General features: G+C 34.6%; 3 protein-coding genes across 5 annotated transcripts; 2 read left to right on the top strand and 1 right to left on the bottom strand.

The window, feature by feature from the left end:
• Nucleotides 1–622: 622 nt before the first annotated feature.
• LOC111492289 lies at nt 623–2,695 on the bottom strand. 3 transcript variants are annotated; one of them, XM_023141577.1, is made up of 2 exons: nt 2,517–2,695; nt 623–1,377 (listed from the first exon to the last, which is right to left on the bottom strand). In XM_023141577.1, the coding sequence occupies exon 2, from the start codon at nt 1,214–1,216 to the stop codon at nt 743–745; it is 474 nt and encodes a 157-aa protein (XP_022997345.1). In that variant the 5' UTR covers nt 1,217–1,377; nt 2,517–2,695; the 3' UTR covers nt 623–742. The 3 variants fall into 3 exon arrangements, with proteins under 3 accessions (XP_022997345.1, XP_022997347.1, XP_022997346.1); XM_023141579.1 differs by having other exon boundaries at nt 623–1,334; nt 2,517–2,688; XM_023141578.1 differs by lacking the exon at nt 2,517–2,695 and adding an exon at nt 1,669–2,489.
• Nucleotides 2,696–5,548: 2,853 nt separating this feature from the next.
• On the top strand, nt 5,549–10,384 carry LOC111492041 (hippocampus abundant transcript-like protein 1). Its single transcript, XM_023141203.1, has 14 exons — nt 5,549–5,774; nt 5,847–5,958; nt 6,056–6,168; nt 6,699–6,821; nt 6,891–7,093; nt 7,446–7,518; nt 7,798–7,884; nt 8,079–8,159; nt 8,299–8,331; nt 8,479–8,532; nt 8,621–8,662; nt 9,286–9,364; nt 9,445–9,515; nt 10,120–10,384. Exons 1-14 carry the CDS (start codon nt 5,610–5,612, stop codon nt 10,195–10,197), a joined length of 1,314 nt encoding a protein of 437 aa, XP_022996971.1. The 5' UTR covers nt 5,549–5,609; the 3' UTR covers nt 10,198–10,384.
• A 960-nt stretch (nt 10,385–11,344) lies between these two features.
• On the top strand, nt 11,345–17,057 carry LOC111492040 (phospholipase D delta-like). Its single transcript, XM_023141202.1, has 10 exons — nt 11,345–12,604; nt 12,829–12,945; nt 14,189–14,383; nt 14,500–14,781; nt 14,862–14,930; nt 15,031–15,178; nt 15,492–15,640; nt 15,857–16,024; nt 16,250–16,450; nt 16,550–17,057. Exons 1-10 carry the CDS (start codon nt 11,687–11,689, stop codon nt 16,841–16,843), a joined length of 2,541 nt encoding a protein of 846 aa, XP_022996970.1. The 5' UTR covers nt 11,345–11,686; the 3' UTR covers nt 16,844–17,057.
• Nucleotides 17,058–18,503: the final 1,446 nt, after the last annotated feature.

The following is an 18,503-nucleotide window of genomic DNA, read 5'->3' as shown; positions in this document are numbered from 1 at the left end:
ACTGAGTTATGCTCGGTTGATGCTCATTTTAAGTTATAGTTGACTTCATTATATTTTGTTATTTTGGTTCATCTCCACGAGAGTTGTTCGGATATCCTTTTCGTGTGGAGATAAAAGTTTGGATAACTATATTAATTAATATTAACGTGATGAAATAATAATAATTTAACGTATTTTTAGTGCATTTATTTTTGCTAGATACAGGATCGCTCCTCACTCCATTCATAATTATGGGTGATAGAGAGTCGTCAACTAACCTCTATAAATTATTGGCAAAGTTTATATGTATCAAGTTACACGATCACACCTCATATATTCATAATGATTTAAGTAGCATGCCAAAGTCGTATAAGGTAAGCTCAGATAAATCTAGTTCTATCGATGAAAGATTTCAGTTGAATGGTTATAGCCATCCAAGTAAGGGTACTAAGTGAATATTCTTATACTCGTTTGCACTATTCTTTCTCTTTAGATGGTGCCTAAACTTACATAGCTCATGACAAGGGCATACTAGAGGATCAAGTAATAGTTTGATGTAACTCAATTAGTTAAGACACTGTATCGTTAATTTTATAATTAAAAACCTATAATATGCTAAATAAACCTAAATTAATTGTTGTCAAGAAGAAAATTTCCTTCCCTCTCTGGGCGCAGTGAACTTGTAAAGAAGAATCCTAATGTTTTCCAAATTAAAAAAAAGGTGAGAAATGCAGCAATCTTAATACATTCAACATATAAGATATCAGGGTCGATCTCCACCACTTTGTTTCTTATCAATCTCCTGCCTCTGCTTCTCAGCAAGCTTGTCAAGAGCCGACTGCACTGCATCACGCCCACCAATGAGAAGTCTGGTCACAATTTCTGGATCAGTCTCAAAGCGGGCGTCCTCAAACTCCTTCCGAGCATTCTGCCTGAGAACATCTCGCCACAAGACACCTCGAGAATCCGGCCACATAAAGAATCGAGTTGCACGGAGAATGTCCCTGTAGAGACTTAGAGACTCACGTCGAGTGCTGGTGAGGCGTCGCTGAGTTATCAATTCTTCTTCATCGTCATCAAAGGACTTTTCTTTTTTTACCACATGTATGTCTAAGAGTTCATCAATGGTGTCTGGACCATTATGCAGAGCTCGAGGGTGGTAACCAAATTTATTGCAAGCCAGAAAGTTCTTGTGAGTTGACAGCTTAACACATTTTTCTACCAACCTCATGCTCATCTCTGCTCCACAGCAGAGGTCAACTGGATAATTTAAATATTTCCTTTCGCGCTCGAAGGGGCAATGCCGAATGATTTACTAAGGATCGGGTCTATGTGCAGCAATCTCAATCAACTCCCTGTCATGATTGTGGACAACTTTGCTTATAGCCTTACCAATTCCTACTAAGTACCAATGAAAACATCATGGGAAATTAAGAAGAAGAGTGAGAGGGCAGGTATGATAAATTACTACCATCAAAGAAAACTGAATTGAAAAAGTGTATTAAAAATAGTTTATATAAACTCTATGAACGATAAATGGCACATGAAGTCAAAACAAAAGCCCCATGGATATCATAATACATATGAAATTCCATTTTGTTGCATAGCACAAACCAAACCATTTTAGTCAAATAAATTGACACTTCACGTCAGTAGAAGATTTTTTATAAACCAAAAAGAAATCCATACCATAGTCTATAAGGCCAATGGGAGAGACCAAGCCATTACAAGCGCAATACGATTTCAGTGTTATTCACTGTCAATTTCTATTGCAAGATCAGAGTCCTATCAATTGGTATTAGAGCATCAATTTTGATCTAGAGCTGGTGCTAAAGTTACTGAGATTATCGTGCAAAATAAAGGATACCATGGAATCAATGCAACTGGCTTTAGAAGAAATGCAAAAATGGATTCAGGTTTGCTAAAGAAAAAGGACTGTGATTAACATTTACAAACAAAATCATGCGATCTGACATGTTAATGCTCTCTCTTAATTCTCAAAATGTCACAAATGTTACTCATACTATTACAACTTTTAGAAATTCGGCCAACAACCATGAATGTTATAGCGATAAGTCTTTTCCTTTTTCAAGATCACGGAAAGAATATTAAAATTCATTGTATGGCATTAATCAAACCTCTGGCAGTATGTGATAGTGCTAAAATACAATACACGGCGGTTAATCAATAACTACTACCAAGTGAAGAATTGCAAAGAGTTTCGAGAAGGAATTGCAGCTTCCATAGGTCAAATCCACCGTACTCAGCCTAGAATAAAGTGATAAACGCCAGTTTTTCACAAATGTGCATAAGTAATAAACAAAACAGCAATTACAATCATCAAATCCTCAATCCATTCTCATGCTGGAAGAACGTGTACATTGAACGCTAATTAATCTGTGATAGATGACTCTGGAACAACATTTTGGAACAGTGAGAGAGATATAGGGAACAATAACACAAAAACAATCTAATCGTGATTTCAGCAACCCTAACACGACAGAATCTCAAAGGAAAAAGAAAATTCATGAACAAACCTTGAAGCAGCCAAGCGAAGAATGTTGGAAGGAAGGGACGATTGATCGAGATAAGCTGGAAGGAACAGAATGAAGCGGTTTCGAAGGCGCGTAAACTTGACGATTCTGCTGACTCAGAAGAGAATGAAGAAAGGGGGGAGTTCGCGAGAACAGGAAAAGGGAGAAATGGAAGGGTAAAAATGGTATTTTACAACAATTTTTTAAATTATAAAATTTATTCCAAAATTTTATTTTGGATTTTTTTGTTCGTAAAATTTTTAATTAATTCAAATTTTTTAAAGAACCTTAAACTTTCACCTTTTCTTGTATTAATTTAATGAATTCAAAAATATCATAATTTAACGATTAAATTTACAAATAGACATATATTTAAAATTTTAAAAATTAAATTTATAATTGAATATTTTAAAAAAACCATTTTTATTTTTAAATTAATAACGGTGAAAAAAAAACTCATTTTTATTATAAACTTGTTTATTAATATATTTTTCAAAATAAAATTTGGAGTATAGAGCTAAAATTGCCTCTATTATATAGATATAACTAATCATAATTACTTATATAAAAGAATATATGCATTTATTTTCCGTCATTTACCCTCACATTTAGTTTTGTCTTTGATTTTATCACACATATATATATATATATACACATAATGTTTTAAATAAAAATCATTGTTTTTTCTCTATTTTTTTTATTATTAGTGAGGAAGGATGACGTTGAAACCTAAACTCAGTTGATCACGTTTATATTGATTGATTTATACTCGATTAGCAATTAAAAATCACTTTTGACCTTTTAAAATCATTTTATTAAACATAGTTTTTTATTAAAAAAAAGTCGTATTTGTTAGGTCGAATGGCACTGTAACTTATGGACCTCGTGTATTTAGAGATGTGTATAATAAATATTATATTGTAAATCATAAATTTAGTAACAAACCATGAAATCACATATTTGATAACAAACCAGTAAATCACTATATTATATTCTTGTTTAACATACAAAAATTATATCATTAATACACATTTTTTAGATATTTTTTTTAAATGTTAGCTTACAAATAAATGACATGAAATGGTTAGATAAGTGTATTAATTATTATGAATGGTTTTTTCTCGTCTTTTCCTCCCTCTTTTTCTGCTACTGTAAAATCATGTCACATTTTGTTTTTTTTATTTTTTATATACTATTATAATTTTACGAAAAAAATAAATTTTTAAATAGATTTAATGAAATAAAAAATAATTATAAATTACTAATAAATTGCGCGAATTGAATTCGGTTTATAATAGTTTATAGTGTATATTGTTTCAATAATTAATTTGAATTTTAATTATTATAATTTTGAAAGTTGAGAAATATAAACGATTTTTTTTAAAAAAAAAAATTATTTTCACTCTTGGATTTAAATATAAACGTGAGGCGTGCAAAGGTTTCTTCGGGCCAGACGGAGATTGGCCCTCGAGTGCAAAGGCAGAAGGGAGCTTGACTGCAAGACTCACCCATCGAGCAGGGACGAAAGTCAGCCTTAGTGATCCGACGGTGCCAAGTGGAAGGGTCGTCACTCAATGGATAAAAGTTAATATAGGAATAACAGGTTGATCTTCCCCAAGAGCTCACATTGACGGGAAGGTTTGGCACCTCGATGTCGGCTCTTCGCCACTTGGGGCTGTAGTATGTTCCAAGGGTTGGGTTGTTCGCCCATTAAAGCAGTACGTGAGCTGGGTTCAGAACGTCGTGAGACAGTTTAGTCCATATCTAGTGTGGGCGTTAGAGCATTGAGAGGACCTTTCCCTAGTATGAGAGGACCGAAAAAGACACACCAGATACGAAAATAGTTTGCTACTGAATATTCGATCGGGGACTTATTGAATTAAATTTAAAATTTTGAAAGTATATTAATTAAAATAAGATATAGTCGGAAAGTACGGCTAAAATAATCTCTCTCTCTATATATATATATATATTTATTTTTATTATTTTTTTAGATAAGCGTTACTTGCACGGCTCCTCAATGAATCCAACGTGAAGCAGAGAGGGGCGGATGTACTTAGAAGCCACTCATTCATCATTTTCCCTTTTTTTTTTTTAGTTAAATAATAATTAAAATAAAAAAGAAAAAGAAACACAAAAAGACAAAATATGAGTATTCTTTTTGCTATTTAAAACTTCCAAGACAGACAAGCCAACGAGGAAGCAACCCGAACGATGTTTTTCTTTTATTATTATAAATATAATATGTATGAAATTTATCTATTAAATTAGACTATATGATTGGATAAATATTATAATCTTTATATATTTATAGTTAATACACATTTATGTAAAATAATTACTTAAACTAAAACAATTAATTTAATTAAAATTACATATTAAAATGGAAATAGAATAAATGGTATTTTTCACTTTCTCTTTTTACTCATTGTTTTATTGAAGACAGAGACGCAATTTCGTCAGCAATATATTCAATTTCTCATCATTTCGGTTTAACTGAAAGTTTATTTCATTTATCGATTTCATGAATTAAATCATGAATGGTGACCATCCTTTGTATCATAAAAAGTTCGTATATATATAATTTAATATTTATAATAAAAAATTTAATCCCTCTTTTAAAATAAAAATATAAACTTATTTTAAAAGTGTGCAGTAACTTTGCCATTTGACGTTCAAAAAATGGGGTACTATCGGATTGGATGAATTCAATAATAAGTATTTGTTGGCAATCTAGCCGTCCTTCTTTCAGGACCTACTCGAAAGAGAATCCAGTATTTCGGAACAACATAATTAAAAGTGCATAATTATTATCGACATATCTAATAGATTCTTAAACTTTTAATACTCTTAATTTTTAATTTTGAATCAATTAATTATTTTATTTTATTTGTTTTTTTTTTTTTTTTGTCAAAATTGAAACTTGGAAGAAACTATTTGATATTGTTGTTAACTTTTATTGTTAGCCCATTATATATGTGGGTGGTTTACGCAATAAACAATAATTAATTAGGCGTTACTTATAGTGGGGGGGAGTGGCCTTTATATCCAAGCTTGGAACCTCCAGTTTGCTCAGAGAGAAGACGAAGAAGAAAAATGGAAGGGTTTTCGAAGCTAACCCATTTGTTGATGATGGGTTTTCTATACACTTTCGCAACCATGATGGTCATTCCGGCTATTACCGATGTCACCATGTCGGCTCTCTGTCCCGGTCGAGACGAGTGTTCCATGGCCATTTACTTTACTGGGTTTCAACAAGTCGTAAGTTTCTTACAAACATGACTGATAGTTTTGTATTGTAATATAAATTTGATTAGTTTTTGAGGTATTTAGGTGACGGGACTTGGTGCGTTTATTATGATGCCATTACTCGGTAACCTCTCGGATAGGCTCGGGAGGAAGACTCTGCTCACTATTCCCATGATTCTCACTATCCTTCCCCTCGGTTCGTGTTGCTCGAGGACGATGATGCTTTTTGATCTTTTGTTTTGCGTTAAATTGATTTAAGAGATTAGGGTAAATTTGATGTAATATGATTGCAGGGATTCTGGGATATGGTAGGTCGAGGCATTTGTTCTACGTTTATTTTGTGTTGAAGTGTGTGACGAGTACGGTTTGTGAAGGGAGCGTTCAGTGCTTGGCCATTGCTTATGCGGTAAGATTTTCTACCACATCGGCAGATTTAGTTTGCCTTTTCCTTTTTAATTTAAACTTTTATAAAGTTTGTTTAATTAACGTGTGACCGAAGCTAGGCAAAATTCTTCATTTAAAATTTTATTGGCACTCAGAACTTTTAGTGCTAAAATTATAATTTTAATTATATAACTATAAATGATAATTTATCGTCTTGAATTAATTTTTTTAATACTAATAATTGTTACGAGAATAAAATATGATTAAATTATAACAATTAAAATAGGATTTAAACAATATAATTGACATATACTATTTAAAATAAAATTTAATATTTAATAAATAGTTAGATTATCAATTTTGAATATTCATAAATTGAAAAAAAAAATCATGATTATTAAAAAACTTAAAATTAAAATTAGGACGAATAAAAATCCCCCGCCATTCTCGTGTTCGTTCCAGCAGTCATTTGGCAGCTTTAACGCTGGCACCCTGAACGTTCGACGCCATGGCCATTCACTCATCACTTTGGGTTTATCTCTGCAATTACAGGCCGACAATGTACCGGCACACCAGCGAGCTTCTGCGTTCGGAATGCTATCGGCCGTTGGATCTTCTGCTTTCGTTTGCGGGACTCTCTGTGCTCGTTTTCTCTCTATTTCATCCACTTTTCAGGTACTCTCGGTTTTCTTTCTCTGAAATTTCGGTTGTACTCTGTGTTGAGCTGCTTGTCTACTCGAATAGGTAGCGGCTTCCGTAGCGGCTGCTGCGGTAGTGTATATGAGGCTTTTCCTTACTGATTCTATCGCCGATTGCAATCTTTCTGCTCCGCTAGTGTCCGGGGAGAATGTAGAATCTGTTTCTTCGGATCCAGTTTCGCCCAGAAAAGAAAAGGTTATTACCGCATTTCCTTCAGTGAAGGACCTTTGTGCACTGTTGAAGACTAGGTATGTGTTAATTTGATCCGATTTTTTAATTTGATTTCCATTTGTGCCTTGAAGCTTGAAATTAGTTTCTAAGTAAAAATTAATACTAATATTAATGAACTTCAACTCATTTGGAAAACACATAGCAGCATGGAGTCAGCGTAGGTTAATTATCACATTATTTGATTTCACGAGGTCAAGTTAATTAGTAATGTATCCATTGATGGATTAGAATATATAGGAGTTCAAGTTACACTCTCGTTTCTGAGTAATCTCATAGTCATGGAGTTTGGATCAAATTGTTTGCTCTACGGGAAGATGATGAGTTTATTCTTAAATTTTCAATCTTCTTTCTCTTATTCATTGTTTGCAGCACGACAAAACAAGCAGCCATCGTTGCATTTTTTGGCAATCTCGCCGATGTTGGTCTTCATGCTTCAATACTGGTTAGTCTTTTGGTCCAAGGATCTAATCTGGGCCAGCTTTTTTCAATTTTTGACCGGTAGCTGAAATGCATCTCGTTGATCTCAATTTTGCTTGGGAAAACTGTTAGTTATAATTTCATTAGACTTGTTTGGTTTACTTTAAATAGAAAGTGTTAGTCGTTGGTGATCAACCTCATCTTTCTCAGATTGTAAACTTCTGTTCGTGCCTAATGAATTTCAATTGAGCAGCTTGTCTTGGACAATTGATATGCTGACCTGTGTTTGATTTCCCAACTGCAGTACTATTTAAAAGCCAGATTTCACTTTAACAAGGATAAGTTCGCTGATTTGCTGATGATTTCTGGGGCTGCTTCGACTTTTTCACAGGCACGTCATACTATTTTATTTTAGTCTGTGTCTGCATTTCTTTCGATGTTAATCTTCCTCTGTAATCTGTTTAGAATATGTTAAAAAGAAGTAGTAGCCTAAATTATCTGCCTGAGCTTAAATTTTTCGATCTACTGGTGAATTATCCGTCTTGGTTTCCACGTGTGTTCTTACCATTAAATGCATAATTTCAGCTACTTTTGATGCCCATCTTGGTTCCTGCTCTAGGAGAGGAAAGGCTACTCTCAGTTGGGCTCTTTTTCAACTGCGTTCATGTAAGCTCTCTAACGTTCTTCTTGCTTCTAAACTTAATAGTCGTGAATGTTATTCTAATCATTCAATCTCATGTTAATAAATTTGAAAATGACTCAATTCATGGATGCTTGAATTTGTTTTATTGGGTTTTGAATGCAGATGCTTCTTCATAGCATTGCTTGGGCTGACTGGGTACGTCTTTGCAAATAAATGGGCAATGCAGCACAATTCTTTTTAATAAATTTTGGTTCATTATTTTATAGTACTGATTTGAAATTCCGTTCTTCTCCATAAATTGCATCATGTCATGAAATGACTAATTTTGCTGTCATCAATCAGGTTGCCTATGTTGCTACAATGTTTTCCGTTTTGTTCGTTTTCTGGCAGCCTTGCGTGAGTGTCAAATTTCTTTAGCATTTAGGGTTTATTCTCAATTGATAATTTTATTGAACTTAATTTATTTCACATTTCTAATCCACAGCTGCGAAGCATAGTGTCAAAACAAGTTGGTGCAAGCGAGCAGGTTAGTTTTCAAGAGCACCATCAATCAATAATCTCTGAGCAGTTGACTGGCTATTTTATTTTATAATTTCATTTAGAGAGAAACTAGCTAATATTCTGATTCATTGAACTGTCAAAAATACCAAATATAACCTCACTATTTGTGGTCTTTACATGACAGTGGAATTGACCGCTAAATTCTAAGTTATTAGTTGAACAAACAACTTAACCAAACGGATCTGCTGAATAAAAATAAATAACCATATCATTATACATCTCCCCCAACTTCAAAAAAGAGCCTGCCTTTGTGTTTAGGTAGAGAGAAACCAAAGAAGAAACTCTAGCTGGTTTTGGTGGTTTAAAATGGATTGAACTAATAGCAACAGCTCTCTAAAACTCTAATGATTGACATGTCCATGCTTTCGAATACAACTTAACTTTGGCTATTTACCACCTTCTACGAAAACGGGAATAGCTAATAAGAAATCAATTGGAAAAATCAAAATATGTGATCATATTTTAGCAAAATATTACTTTTGTTGTAACCAAAATCAAAATTTGTAACCATTTTTTTTTTTAGAATCACATTCTGACTTGACTTTTGTTCTTAGCATAACAATATTCCTGGATTTGACTGATTACCAGGGTATGGCTCAAGGATGCATTTCAGGCATATCTTCATTTGCCAATGTTGTTTCTCCATTGGTTTTCTCTCCTTTAACTGGTAAGTTGCTTAAATTTTCTTTACTTTGTGCAATGCAACAGCCAGAGATGACAACACTAACAGAGTTGTGGTGTTTTCAGCTTTGTTTCTCTCTGAAAACGCTCCATTTAATTTCCCTGGATTTAGCATCATGTGTGCTGGATCTTCTGCGGTAAGAATCTTTTTTCCACTCCATTAACTGATGCCTATGGCTGCTCTGCTGGATGGATTTTAGTTTAAATTTGTATTCAAGTTCCATGATCTGAGTTTGGTTTGACTAGTCTTAACAATTTTCCAAAACGTCCTTACTCTTAGCATATGTTGACCTTCTTAGTGACGAAAAAACGTGGACATGTGCTCTTTTGGTTGTAAATCGCTGTATTTTATTACTTCAAAAAAGCCTAATCTTTGCAATCCACTCCTTCCTAGTTTTTATTACGTTGAATCGACGATGAAGTGTTACCTTTTACATGTTACATTTTGTTTGGATACGACAAAAAAAGACGATAGAATGTCAACCCATAACTAGTTTTTGTTACTTCTAAAGAAAACACGTTACGTGAGAAGTTGCTAACATATAGGAATGGTGACATTGATGATGATGCTTAGGAGATTCAACTAAACTAAAAGAATTATACTACACTTCTAGAATGATAAGGATTAAAAGGATGAATTAAACATGAACTTATTTCTATTATATGCAAAATGGATTATATTTTGCCCCTTTTGTAAACTTTGTTTGTTCCATTTGATGGACATATTTTGTTTCGTTGCAGATGATAGCATTTGTTCAGAGTAGCATGATAAGGGCTCCTACCAAAGCCAGTATTAGCATCATCCATGTGGAAGTCTAGTTCTTGTTCTTCCACTGCTTATTATTTTGTTGTTAAAAGAGTGTAAATGTTTCATTGTTTATTGTAAAAAATATAGGAAATTAAGGGATAAGAATTGTTTTTCCCCAGAATTTTTGTTAACAGCCATTTGTAAGTGACTTGTAAAATCAATTATTATTATGGCTATTTATAATTCTGGAAGGAAAAACAATTTCTGATAAGAAATTTCAATAGATGACATAAATTATATCTGTATATTTTAAATGTGTTATAATTTTGTGCAATTATAAACTTCTTAAAAGGCATATTTTGTCATTAAATCATAGACAAATCTAAGAAAATAAAATAAAATGACTCGTAATTGCTAAAATTCAAAATGAATTCATATAATTTAATTACGTTATTACTTTTTTTTTTTCTAAATTTATAAAGTACCCAAAAAAAAAATAAAGAAAAAGGAATATTTACGTGACATCAATTGACTTATAACTAGTTTGTAAAAATTAATTTTATGACGTTGAAATGAACAATATCAACAATTTGCAGTTAAATATATAAAAATGAGTAATTTCTTTAAAATTTTTACAATAATCTAAAAGTTAAATATTTAAAAGGATTTATTTTATATTATTTAAAATAAAAAAATTATATAGACCATCTATAGGAAGATCTAAATGGATCCAGCTTTTAATAGACGACTTACTTTATTGCGTATGTCAGAAACTTCCATCCTATGTCACACGTGGCCCCCACCTTCCAATCCGTCTTTCATTCTTACTTCGCCGACAATTCTTCCCTTTTCTTCTTCTTACCTAATATATATCCCTAATTTCTTTTATAATAAATATTTAACTTATTTATTATTTTTTGCAATTAAAATTTTAATACTTAAATTTAAAATTAATTAAAGAAATTAAATTATTAGAAGAAAGGGCAAAATTAGCAATTAATAAAGCATAATTATTTTTTAAATGAAGGAGACTTGAATTATTGGAAGCCATGTTTGAAATTATGACCGGTTAAGGGTAGAAAAAAAGAAAAAGCAGAAATAATAATTATTATTTAAAAAAAAAAAAGGCAGTTCAATTTAGAACGATTTTGCGCCACGTGTCTGATCTTTAAATAGCATGTCAAAAAATCAAAGCCCATCGGAAGTTTTCACCTTCAAACCCCCAACCCGTTGCCCCTTTTTTCTTCTATCATTTTTTTTTTTTGTTCTTGGTTTTCTCTGTTCCGCCCTTCGCCGTTGGCTGCGTCAGGGACCACAGGAAAACCGACGTCTCTCCACCTCTTAACCGTCGTCGCCTCCTTCATTCGGTCTTGTGCCGTCGTGTTCCTCCGGTGTTAGCCAACGGCTCGTATTCTCATTATCCTCTTAACGCTCTATATTTTTTTTGATTATATTGAGTCAAATTTTTTGTCTACGACTGCGGAATTTCTTCATTGCATTTTGCTTGGTTCATCTTCATTCTTCGTTTCTGGATTGGTGCTTGGTTTTTGTTCGCCGATAATGAATGGTCATGATGCGGAGCCGTTGGTGTACGTGCACGGCGATCTCGATTTGAAGATCATTGAGGCGCGGCGTTTGCCTAATATGGATTTGCTAACGGAGCGTATTCGGCGGTTTTTTACTGTTTTTACTTCTTGTCGGAAACCGTTTTCCAAGAACGATGAGGATGAACACAAGCGCCACCGGAAGATTATTACTAGTGATCCTTACGTCACCGTTTGTCTTGCGGGAGCGACGGTTGCTCGGACGCGAGTTATTTCGAACTCGCAGAACCCTATCTGGAACGAGCACTTCAAAATATCTCTTGCTCATCCGGTCTCGCAGGTGGAGTTTCATGTGAAGGATAACGATGTGTTTGGTGCGGATTTGATTGGCATTGCCACGGTCCCTGCGCGCAGAGTTCTTTCTGGCGAAGTCATAGATGATTGGTTTCCGATTATCGGTTCGTTTGGGAAACCGCCGAAGCCGGACTCTGCTGTACGCTTGGAAATGAAATTCACGAAGTGCGAGGACAATCCTCTGTACCGTCAAGGCATTGCAGCCGATCCCGAACATTTTGGCGTTCGGAATTGCTATTTCCCGGTACGCCATGGGGGTTCGGTAACGCTTTATCAGGACGCGCACGTTCCCGATAACATGTTGGAGGAGATTGAATTGGAAAAGGGGAATTTGTATCAGCATGAGAATTGCTGGGAGGATATATGCCATGCCATTTTGGAGGCTCACCATTTAGTCTACATCGCTGGTTGGTCCATATATCATAAGGTGAAGCTTGTGAGAGAGCCTTCAAAGCCGTTGCCTAATGGTGGGGATTTGAACTTGGGAGAGTTGCTCAAGTACAAGTCTCAAGAAGGGGTGCGAGTCTTGTTATTGGTTTGGGATGACAAGACTTCCCACAGCAAGTTCTTCATTAACACGGTGCGAGTTTTTTTTCCCTTTCCTTTTCTTTTCTTTTGGTGGAGATTAATAACAGCCGTGTTCTTTACTAATCGATGAAGAATGCTCTTGGTGGCAAAGGACCAATATCAGTAATATGGGAAGAAGAGTGACTTCTAGTTTCTTGTATTTCCCTTTTGTTAATCAGTTAAATTCATCATATAATGGTTGTTCTGATGGTTTTTAGATTTTTATTTTAATTGCAGACTGGAGTGATGCAGACGCATGATGAGGAGACCCGGAAGTTCTTCAAGCACTCTTCTGTGTCATGTGTGCTGTCACCCCGATATGCCAGCAGTAAGCTTAGCATTTTTAAGCAACAGGCACGCTTTATACCATGGTTCAGTTACATGTTGGTCTTCAACAATTTCCCCTGTTTTTAATCATATTAAATTGTTCTTCTATGGTAGTCTCACTACGTATAATGTAGAAATCATTAAATTTTCAGTAGGAAATTGATTCATTAGTTGCAGTTTACTCTCCATCCTGCTATTTGCATCATTTAGATTTAAAATTTTAGTAATACGATCTTGATGGGTTTATTTGGAGTTTAGTAAAATTTTAATGTTCAATTGAGTTCATGATTATTTCAAGTTATACCCTCAAATTGAATTTCATCGCCATCATGTTGTGCTTGTTAAGTTAATATATATTTTCGAGTGATGTTGACTCATGTGAGCTTTAAAATTATAGTTGTGCTTGTAGTTTGTGATAATTGTTAGCAATTTTTAAGAAAATTGATTTATCTGGGTTCATTTGGTAGTTCACTGTCACAACAACAGATTTAGTTTCTGTTTGTTTTGTCTGTCTATCACAGTAGTTAGGACTTCATGGTATGCTCGTACTTACTCTAGTTTCTCCTTTCCTGCAATGTCTGGCTGAGGAAGTAGGCTTTTCTATCACCTTAAAGAAAGAGAATTCTCATAAGAGCTTGGTAATACAATTTGTAGATCTTTCAAGGCACAATATGTAATGACCGAAACACCATTTCCGAGTTATATATTTTCACTTGCATTAGAATATCGTGCAGTAGTTTTAAATCAACCTATTGAGCACATGTTGGGTAGAGAATGATTGCCACACTACCATTTGAACGTAGATTGACTTGAGGGAGGGTGGATTTGGATGATGGTGCATTTCAGGGAGGTGGGGGATCACTGAAGTAGTTTTAATCCTGACCTTGTGAATTCATTGACCTTTTCTCCTTCCCCCATGCGGTATCCCTTCATACCAGTTAATGCTTTGAATTTGTTATGTTATCAACTTGAAGAGTGGGGGGGATTGGATGATGGGACACATTGATGATCTTTTTCTCCTACCCCCATGCCATATCCCTTCTCTATTCATTTCCAGCCTGCAATTTTTTGTGTTTTCAATTTGAACTTTAGTCATTAATTAAAACTGGAGGAATTTTATATGTCCACTTCATTTTTTTTTTTTTTGCGAATCTCTTCTCCATTGATTTTGATCTTTCTTTAATTTTTTATTTTTAATGGGGGAAAGGTTTTGTAGATGATGTATGTTATTATGAGCCACAATGAACTTTTAGTTTATCTCATGCTTCAGGTTGTTGGAACGCTTTTCACCCATCACCAGAAGTGCGTGATTGTGGATACTCAAGCATCTGGAAATTACCGGAAGATTAGTTCTTTTATTGGAGGACTTGACCTTTGCGATGGTCGTTACGATACTCCCGAGCATCGGTTGTTAAAAGATCTTGACACTGTATTTGATGATGATTATCATAATCCAACTTTTTCCGTGAGTGCCTGCTGTAATTAAAACTTTAGTTTGTCTTTAAGTAGTGTAACTTACAAAAAACTGTTCGCCGCTCTTGCAGAATTGTTATCTGATTTCTATTGTAAATCATCTGTCAGGGAGGTGCAAAGGGTCCTCGGCAGCCATGGCATGATTTACATTGCAAAATTGAAGGGCCTGCGGCATATGACGTGCTTACTAACTTTGAACAACGATGGCGAAAAGCCACAAAATGGTCTGAATTAGGTCAGCGGTTCAAAAGAGTATCACATTGGCATGAAGATGCTTTAATAAAGTTGGAACGTATATCTTGGATACTCAGTCCATCTCAGTCAGTCCCTAACGACGATCCATTGTTATGGGTTTCTGAGGAAAATGATCCCAACAATTGGCATGTTCAGGTTGATATTCTGAAGTAGGATCATATGCAACTTCTGAATTTAATAATAATGACGTGGGCGAACAATTCTTCATTTTACAGGTCTTCCGGTCCATAGATTCAGGATCTTTGAGAGGATTTCCCAAGGATGTTTTTCAAGCCGAGTTGCAGGTCAGCTGTTCTCTTGATCGAGTAAATTAACTAAGATATATTTCACAATTAGCCTTTACTTCTCAATCTGTCTAAATTGTTTGTTCCATATACTTTGCAGAATCTGGTTTGTGCAAAAAATTTGGTTATTGACAAAAGCATTCAAACAGCATATATTCAAGCTATAAGATCTGCCCAACACTTCATATACATTGAGAATCAGTATTTTCTAGGATCGTCGTTTGCGTGGCCTGCGTACAAAGAAGCAGGTTTTACTACTAACGATAAAAGCTTGTACTTTAGTTTCGGTAACATATCATAGTTCGACACAGACATTGATACTTTGACACTTAGTGGACATTAAAACTAGAGTATGCAATCTTCTATTATCGTTTAGAAAAACTTTCTGGCTCATGGACGTGTCGAAGTATTTAAGAGGAGAGTGATATATTTTTATTGTTAACGAGCAAACATGGTATTTAAATTATGTAATTGGTTGTTGAAACAGAGTTTGCAGTGATATTCAAGGAGTCTAAGCAACTTTTTTGCCTTTTCATTTTCATTTAATTATTTTGGTTGCAGGTGCTGATAATCTTATTCCTATGGAGTTGGCATTGAAGATTGCTAGTAAGATAAGAGCCAATGAGAGGTTTGCTGTATACATTGTGATACCAATGTGGCCTGAAGGGGCTCCCAGTTCTGTTTCTGTTCAAGAAATATTGTTCTGGCAGGTAGTGAGGTTAACTGTCATTGTTTTGTATTATTGTTTCTTGCAATAGTCGTACCCTTTTGTAAGTGAATAGATTTGTGAATCTCGAGGACCGTTTCATGTTGTCGTTTTTCTGGTTGCCTCGAGTTCGAGCTTGTTTTTTTTAACCCTGAAGTAAACTTCAACAATAAGCTGGTTTGGCCTCCACAAGTTTGAAATTACCATCTTATGTTTACAGGGCCAGACAATCCAAATGATGTATGAAATCGTTGGACGAGAGTTGAAATATAAGAATCTCGAGAACGCTCATCCCTCAGACTACTTGAACTTTTACTGTCTTGGCAATAGGGAACCTCCCAACGACTTATCATGCTCCTCTACTCATTCTCTCAAGAGTGAAGATTTGGTAATCACGTGTTCTGAAACTTTCTGTTTTTTCGTATTATATAGAGATTTAAACTTATGAACTCTTTCATTGTGATGCTGGCTAAGTTAACTAGACTTGTCTAGTTACGTTTCTCTGTGTCATAAATGGTCCATTGGTGCAGCTTTGGCCTAATTAGTGTGCTACACTGCAGGGAATATAAATTAGATATATTAATCCTGAGGATATTTAATTTTCAATTTTCAGACTTCAGACTCGCAAAAGTTCCGAAGATTCATGATATACGTGCATGCGAAAGGAATGATTGTCGACGACGAGTATGTAATAATAGGGTCTGCTAACATAAATCAAAGATCAATGGCTGGTTCAAGGGACACTGAGATTGCCATGGGTGCATATCAACTCAATAACACATGGGTTAAGAGGAAACGACATCCACGAGGCCAGGTTCGCTCGCAACTCTGTCTGCAAATTCAACGGATAAAGACAGACCATCCGAAGTATTTTCAAACGTCATTTAACTGATTGATCTCCCTCGATGCGCAGGTTTATGGCTATAGAATGTCGCTGTGGGCCGAACATTTAGGAAACATCGACAGTTGCTTCAAGGAGCCAGAAAGTTTGGTTTGTGTGAAAGCAGTGAACAAGATAGCTGAAGATAACTGGAAGAAATACACAGCCGAGGAGTTTAAGCCATTGCAAGGACACCTCCTGAAGTACCCGATTGATGTGAGCCAAAGTGGGAGGGTTGGGCCGTTGAGTGGACACGAGACATTCCCTGACTTCGGTGGTAAGGTCCTTGGGGCTCGATCTAACCTCCCTGATGCTCTTACTACATAAGCTATAAGCTTGCTTCACACTTCTATTTTGAATCCAATTCTCTTCACTTCAAGCTTGAGAAGGAAACCAAAAGCCACACTAAATTCTTTAACCAATTCCACAACTTCTCTTTGTTATTAACATTCTTTCACCCGCACTTCCACTGATTTCTTTTATTGTTTTCAAAGCTCATAACTTTTGGGGGGAAATGTATCTAATTTTATTCTTTTCTTTTATACTTTTTAAGGTTATTTAGTTATTATATAGCAAGGGCTTAAAATTTTGAACCTATTAGATATTTTGAAAATTTTAGAACCAAATATATATATATATATATATACTTAAAAGTTTAGATTACTTATAAATGTCTGTGTTTATCTACTTTCTGAAGTTTAGAAGTGTTTAATATCACTTTGAACTACTTTGTTTCCATCCAATATTTGGTAGCGTCCAATGAGTTTTTGAAATTTCAAGTTTGTGTCTGATACACTTTTGATTTCATTACTTATTAGTATATTTCTAAGTGCTACCATGAGATACTCAAATGTAGAGTATATTTCTAAGTGCCACCATGAGATACTCAAATGTAGGTTGATGCAAGTTCCACTCATCTAACTCGTACCCCTAAATCACATAATACCCACATTCCATGCAACTTTCTTGGCGGAATGCTACAAAATATCGAAATAAGTAACAATATTGTATAATTTGTTAAAACACACAACAATACTTACCTTTTAGGTATCCATCCAAGTAGTAGTATTAGCTTTTTATTGTCTTCCATTTGGTATTGGTGACTCACTCTCATTTGAAATAAGAAATTCAATGATGGATGCGTCCCAACAAACAGAACGCCTATAATTTAAAGATAAATAAACGTCGTGTTTCAATATGGCATATCATAGATTTGAGAAAGTTTAGCCACCAAACAGCTACCATGGCTCCTGATTTGGTACTCAGGCCAATGAACAGCCACAAAGACTGTACATGTGCCTACCCATGGGCACCAACAACCGCCATCGTTTTAGATCTGCTACCCACAACCACTAACAACTATCACCCCTTCAAATTTGCTACCAACGATATTAACGGTCCATAAAAATGACATTTAGTGAGCAACCCATCGTGACAACTAATAGAATCGCAACTATGGGGTTGTATTGGCGAGATCCAACAATGAACACCTACCCAAAAGAAAAATTAAGGGACGGTGGTCAACCATCCACTCTCGAGATTCACAAGTAACAACTTCCAAGTGAACAGACCCACAATGCCATAACGATCAAACCCACAACATGAAAACTACAACGATAAACAAACACAACCATTAGAGAAGAGAAAAACTCAAAAGGGAAGAAAGAATCCTCGATCAAATAGATTTAGTAAATTGTAAAAATATAAAAGCCTCATCAAACAATTTTTATGAAAGAACATATAATGTTTGTCACTATTCGATATTAAAAAGTAAGAATCAATATCGATAAAAATTTTAGATCTACATTTTCTTTACCGTCATTAAAGATTTTTTTTTATTGTACGTTATTCTTATTTCATTTTAATGCTTATTATTTCTTAATTTAGTTTAGAATCACCACATCTTCCATTTAGGGTTTAGGGTTAAAATTTAAAAAAAAATCATGAAAATAAAGGCTTATTTTTTCAAAAAAAAAAAAAAAAAAAA

The sequence above is a fragment of the Cucurbita maxima genome, unplaced genomic scaffold (genome assembly GCF_002738345.1).
Source record: "Cucurbita maxima cultivar Rimu unplaced genomic scaffold, Cmax_1.0 Cma_Scf00017, whole genome shotgun sequence".
In the NCBI taxonomy this organism is placed as follows: Eukaryota; Viridiplantae; Streptophyta; class Magnoliopsida; order Cucurbitales; family Cucurbitaceae; genus Cucurbita; species Cucurbita maxima.
The sequence above is the reverse complement of the archived record's forward strand: the minus strand, read 5'-3'. Positions and strand labels throughout refer to the sequence as shown.

Bases quoted from the DNA above. Each gene is read 5' to 3' on its own strand.
- LOC111492289 (XM_023141577.1), bottom strand. From the start codon at position 1,216: ATGAGCATGAGGTTGGTAGAAAAATGTGTTAAGCTGTCAACTCACAAG.
- LOC111492041 (XM_023141203.1), top strand. From the start codon at position 5,610: ATGGAAGGGTTTTCGAAGCTAACCCATTTGTTGATGATGGGTTTTCTA. The intron at 6,822-6,890 runs GTACTCTCGGTT...CTACTCGAATAG, and splicing joins CTATTTCATCCACTTTTCAG to GTAGCGGCTTCCGTAGCGGC. The intron at 7,094-7,445 runs GTATGTGTTAAT...CATTGTTTGCAG, and splicing joins TGTGCACTGTTGAAGACTAG to CACGACAAAACAAGCAGCCA.
- LOC111492040 (XM_023141202.1), top strand. From the start codon at position 11,687: ATGAATGGTCATGATGCGGAGCCGTTGGTGTACGTGCACGGCGATCTC. The intron at 12,605-12,828 runs GTGCGAGTTTTT...TTTTAATTGCAG, and splicing joins GCAAGTTCTTCATTAACACG to ACTGGAGTGATGCAGACGCA. The intron at 12,946-14,188 runs GCACGCTTTATA...CTCATGCTTCAG, and splicing joins TTAGCATTTTTAAGCAACAG to GTTGTTGGAACGCTTTTCAC.